We start from the raw sequence: 5,268 nt of genomic DNA on the forward strand, positions 1-5,268 counted from the left end.
ACCCACTTTCCCTCTACACTTCCAACAGTTACCATCCACATTTTTTTTTCCATTTTTGTTAATCTTGAGGGCGTCAGGTTCCATCTACATAGAATTTTTAGATAGTTTTCTTTCAATACATTACATTTTGTAAATTTCTGATTGTGCTTCCATGATTTTATCCACATTTCTAAAGGTATTACTCTTCCTATATTTTCCACCCATTTTATCATGGATTCCTTCACAGTTTCTTCTTTCAATTCGATGTCTAGGAGAGCTTTATAGACTTTTTTAATGAATCCTTTTTCTTTTCCCATTATGATTTTGTCGAATTCCGTTCTTTCCATTTCTATACCTTTATTTTTCAAATCTTTGTTAAATTCTAACTTTAATTGTTCATAATGTAACCAGTTAATTCTTTTCCCTTCTCGTTCCAGATCTTCTTTAGTTTTTAATTCTATCTCGCCCTTTGTGTTTAACAGACAACGTTCATATTTTATCCACTTGTAATTCCCCTGGTATTCATCTTTGTGAAATGCCTCTTGTGGCGAGGTCCATCTCGGTAACTTTGAGTAGAAGAAATCTTTGTACTTTTTCCAGATTTTTAATATTGCCTTTCTAACATTATGTGTATTGAATCCTTTATCTATTCGGTCATGACACAGGAGAGCATGCCATCCTGATTTCATATCCACCGCTTCTGTTTCTAACAATTTTATGTTTTCTAACAAAATCCAGTCTTTAACCCACAAAAGTGCATAAGCATTGTAGTACAGTTCAAGGTTAGGTAGACAAAGTCCACCATTTTCTTTTCTATCTTGCATCACTTTAGATTTTATTCTGGGTTTCCCCCCCTCCATATATAGTTAACTATATCTTTATTCCACAGTTTAACAGATGATTTATTAACTGTTATGGGCAGAGTTTGAAAAAGGAACAGCGTTTTAGGAAGCACGTACATTTGTACTGTCGCTATTCTTCCAAGAAGTGACAAGAACTTATTGGCCCAGTTATTTAAGTCTTCTTTAATTTTTTTCCAAATGGCCTCATAATTGTTTTTATACAACCCCTCATTATGATTGGTGATTGTTATCCCTAAATATTTAATTTTGTCAATTATTTTAAATTCGGTTTCCATTTTTAATTTTTCGATTTCTTTTAGTTCTAGGTTTTTGGTTATTATTCCGCTTTTATTTTTATTTATCTTGATTCCGGCTATTCCACCGAATTCTTCGAATATTGCTTCTACTTTTTGTATGCTTATTATTGGGTCATCAAGGAATATAACTACATCATCTGCATATGCCCGCAGATGATATTGAAAATGTTTGGTTTTTGGGACTTTAATCTTTTTCTCGGATTTAATCTTTTTATTCAGGGTTTCCATTATCATAATAAAAAGTAACGGGGAGAGGGGTCATCCCTGACGGGTTCCTTTAGAAATCAAACACCTGTTCGTTTTTTTTACCATTAACAATTATCTGAGTTTCTTGGGTTTTGTAAATTTTTTGTATTCCATTTAGTAATTTTCCTTTAATTCCGCATTCTTCCAATAGAATCATCAAGAAATCCCAATTTACGTTGTCGAACGCTTTCTCTAGGTCTAAAAAAACTATTCCCAATTTGCGTTCTTTATGGATATCATAGTACTCAACAATGTTTAACAGTGTACATATGTTGTTTCTTAAATATCTCCCTGGGAGGAATCCCGCCTGTTCTTCCGAGATCCATTCCGCTAGAAATTTTTTCAACCTGTCCGCCAATATAGAAGCGTAAATTTTATAGTCAATATTTAGAAGGGTGATCGGACGATAGTTTGAAATATTCTCTGGGCTTTTCCCTTCTTTAGGTATTAAAACTGTTAGGGACTGTTTCCAAGCTTCTGGAATTTTATCGGTATCAATTTGTTTAATAGTTTTATGTAACCATGGCGATATTTCAGTTTTAAATACTTTGTAATGTTTTGCTGTGAACCCATCTGGTCCTGGAGCTTTGTCATCTTTTAGTTTTCCAATGGCTATTTCTACTTCTGATATTGATATCAGGGAATTAAGATTTTCTAATTGCGATTTGGTTATTTTTGTAAATTGGCACTTTCTAATATACTCCCGCTTTTTCTCTATTCCGTTTTGCATTCCTGTTTCTTCTTTAAATAATCTTTTATAAAATTCCTCTGTTATCCTAATTAGATCCTTTTGTTGTGTATATGCCATCCCATTCTCTGTTAGTTTCAAAACGGTTTTTCCTGCTTTTTCTTTTTTCAATTTTCTACCTTATTTGCGTTCTCAAAGTGGTAGTGTTTGCACTCTTTCATATTGTTCAAAACTTCTTTTGTTATCTCTTGTTCTAGTTGACTTCTAATTAGTTTTTTATTTTTAGAGTTATTTTTCAATTTTACTATTAACTCTTTTACCTTCTCTTTCCTTGCTTTTCTATGTCTTATTTCTTGTTGTAGTAAATGTCCTCAAATTACTGCCTCCCAGGCATCCCAAATTATGAGTATCGGTGTCACTTCATTATTATTTTGTTCAAAATACATATTGATTTCTTGTTTAATTCTTTCTATTACATTTTCATCTGCTAATAAGTAATCCTGGAGCTTCCATGTATATTCTTTTTTCTCTTGGCTAATTTGTAGTTGAATTGGGCTGTGGTCAGAAATAATCCTGGACATTATTTCTGTTTTGATTATGTCTTTACATAGCAGTTTGGATACTGCCGCGAAGTCAGTTCTGGACCACGAATTGAAGCGCCCAGAAAAATAGGAAATAGCTTTAACTTTTTCATTTTGTATTCTCCAGATATCAATCCAATGATGATCAGTTATCAGACTTAATGCTGCTTTTGGTAATTCACCATGTTTACAATGATTATTGGCCTGTGTTGAGCTATCTATCTTTGGATCCATTACCCCGTTCCAGTCTCCTATTATAATTATTTTATCATAGTCCAGTTCTTTTATTCTTTGTTTTATGTCATTAAAAATTTTGGCTTATTTTTCTTGTGGTACATATATATTAATTATTAGAATTTTCCCTAATTGTACTTCTACTTCAGTTGCCACATATAGGCCATTGTTACTGTCCTTGAATATTTCCTTTGACTTAACGTTACTTTTAACATACATTGCTACTCCTTTCTTTTTAAATTGTTCACTAGAAGCTGTATATAGGGTGCCTAATCTCTTATTCTCTAATAGTCTTGAATCTTTCTTCCTTAAGTGTGTTTCTTGTAAACAAATTATACTTGAATTTTGTTTATTCAAAAAATGGAATACTTTATTTCTTTTTTTCTTTAAAGTTAAGTCCATTCACATTCCATGACACTACCTTGATTGACATTGTAGTTATTGTTATTCCCCTCGTAAGATTCCCCCCTACCTCTTATTTCCTTTCTTTCCTTTCTTTTTCTTTACTGTTTCTAAGTGAGAATGATTTATTTCCGCTCCAGGCAGTATATCAGTTGGAAACTTGTCGTCTTCCGTTTTTTTAGACCTCGTGGTCATACGCTTTGATTTTATTTTATCTTTCTTTTTTCCCGTGTCGTTTTTATTTTTCGGCTCTTCTTTTCCCAGTATTTCTCCTTCTTCCAATTCTTCAGATGATGATAAATGTTGTGTTTTGTCCTCGTGGTCTTTATTTCTTTTATATGACCATTTGTATAGGTCTGATTCTGACTTCCTTCCCCGCCGTTTGGTCTTCCTTTGGCTCTGTTGTCTTTGGTTTTTTTAATCTGTTAAGTCAGTATTGTCAATGTCTTCTTCCGAAGAGGTACAAGCAGGTGATTCGCTCCCTTTGAATTTTTTCAGGGAAGCCTCTGCTTTATCAGTAGTGTTGATCCAATATTTCTTTTTGTCTATTGAGAAGACAATTCCCTCCAGTTTCCCCTATCGATATTGTATCTTATTTTCTTTGAGAAATTCTGTTATTTTCATGTAGTCTTTCCTTTTTCTTAAAATTTGCGGGGGGAGGTCTTTAAATATCCTAATTTCCTGGGATTGTTCTTCCATAAAGAATATTTTTTGGTAATTCACATCCAGAATTAAATCTCGTACTCTACTTCTTACAAAGTGTATAATTATATCTCTTGGAAGTTTTTTATTAGTGGCTGCCCATGAATTTTGTCTGTATAGTTTGTCAGTTTCTAAGTCCAATTGTTCTGGAGCCCAGTCAATATAATATGCTAATGCTGGAATCAGGCATGTATTTAAGTTTTCATTATATTGTTCTGAAAGTCCTCGAATTTTCAGTGTTTTATCCTTAAGTCTTAATTCCATTAAAGTTTTATATTTCTCATCTAGTGCTTGTGTTTCTTCTAAATATTCTACCTTCTCTTCCAATCTTGATGTCTTTTCCTCTGTTTCTGAAATCTGTATGTGATTATTATGTATCTTCTGAGCCATACTGGTTAAGTTCTCTTTAAATTCTTGTAATTCTTTCTGTATTTCTGTTTTTATCTCCTCTTTCCAGTCTTTAATTTCTTGTCGTATTTCTGCCCGAATCTCAGCTCTAATATCCAATCTTAATTTTATAATTTCTTCCAGGATGATATTGCTAGTACTTTGATGATCTGTTCTAAGGGATTCTGTTCCTTCTGTATTTGCATCTTCTTTTTGCAAGGAGTTTTGTTTCTCTATTTCAGTAGTCATTGTACACCTTTGGTCAATTTCACATATTCAGTTCCAATATATTTATTCTAACCACAGGATAGGATAAGTACTTTCCTTTAGTGTCGGTACCTAATTCTCTGTTCTGTTGTTTCTTCTTAACTCCTTCACTCCAATGTTTATTTCCCACCCCCCTTTTCCCACCCACCCCGTTCTAAACTAGTTACTCACACTGAATAAAATTTAAAAAAGGTGGGTGTCACTTTTGCCCTATGGCCTTAATAATGTAAGAGTCACTCCCTGTATTGTTATTTTAACAAAATATTTCTATTGCAGGGAAATTCACAAGGCTATCTTAGTTACTGGTTATTTTAAACATACAATACACATATCTTGGCTGTTCGGCCAAGAGGGAGCTCAAATCGGGTGTACCTCAAGGCACGAGTCTGTCCCCAATGCTGCTTAACGTTTACGTGAAGCCGATGGGTGAGATTATCCGGAGACATGGGGCGGGGTGTTATCAGTACGCTGATGACACCCAAATATACTTCTCTATGTCTCGGACTGAAGCAATGATTAAGGATGGCATCTCTCCTCTAAATGCCTATCTTGGGGCAGTAATGGACTCGATGAGGGAAAACCAACTCAAGCTGAATCCAGGTAAGAGGGAGGTACTTGCTATA

At 33.9% G+C, this 5,268-nt stretch overlaps 1 protein-coding gene across 1 annotated transcript in view; it reads left to right on the forward strand.

The window, feature by feature from the left end:
- The first annotated feature begins 5,067 nt into the window (after nucleotides 1-5,067).
- Nucleotides 5,068-5,268, forward strand: part of LOC121923930 (vomeronasal type-2 receptor 26-like) — a 1,094-nt gene continuing 893 nt past the window's right edge. Inside the window, exon 1 of the mRNA XM_042454874.1 lies at nucleotides 5,068-5,071. Coding sequence (XP_042310808.1) covers nucleotides 5,068-5,071 — 4 coding nt within the window. The remainder of the gene's footprint in view (nucleotides 5,072-5,268) is intronic.

This window comes from Sceloporus undulatus, chromosome 2 (genome assembly GCF_019175285.1).
Source record: "Sceloporus undulatus isolate JIND9_A2432 ecotype Alabama chromosome 2, SceUnd_v1.1, whole genome shotgun sequence".
NCBI lineage: Eukaryota > Metazoa > Chordata > Lepidosauria > Squamata > Phrynosomatidae > Sceloporus > Sceloporus undulatus.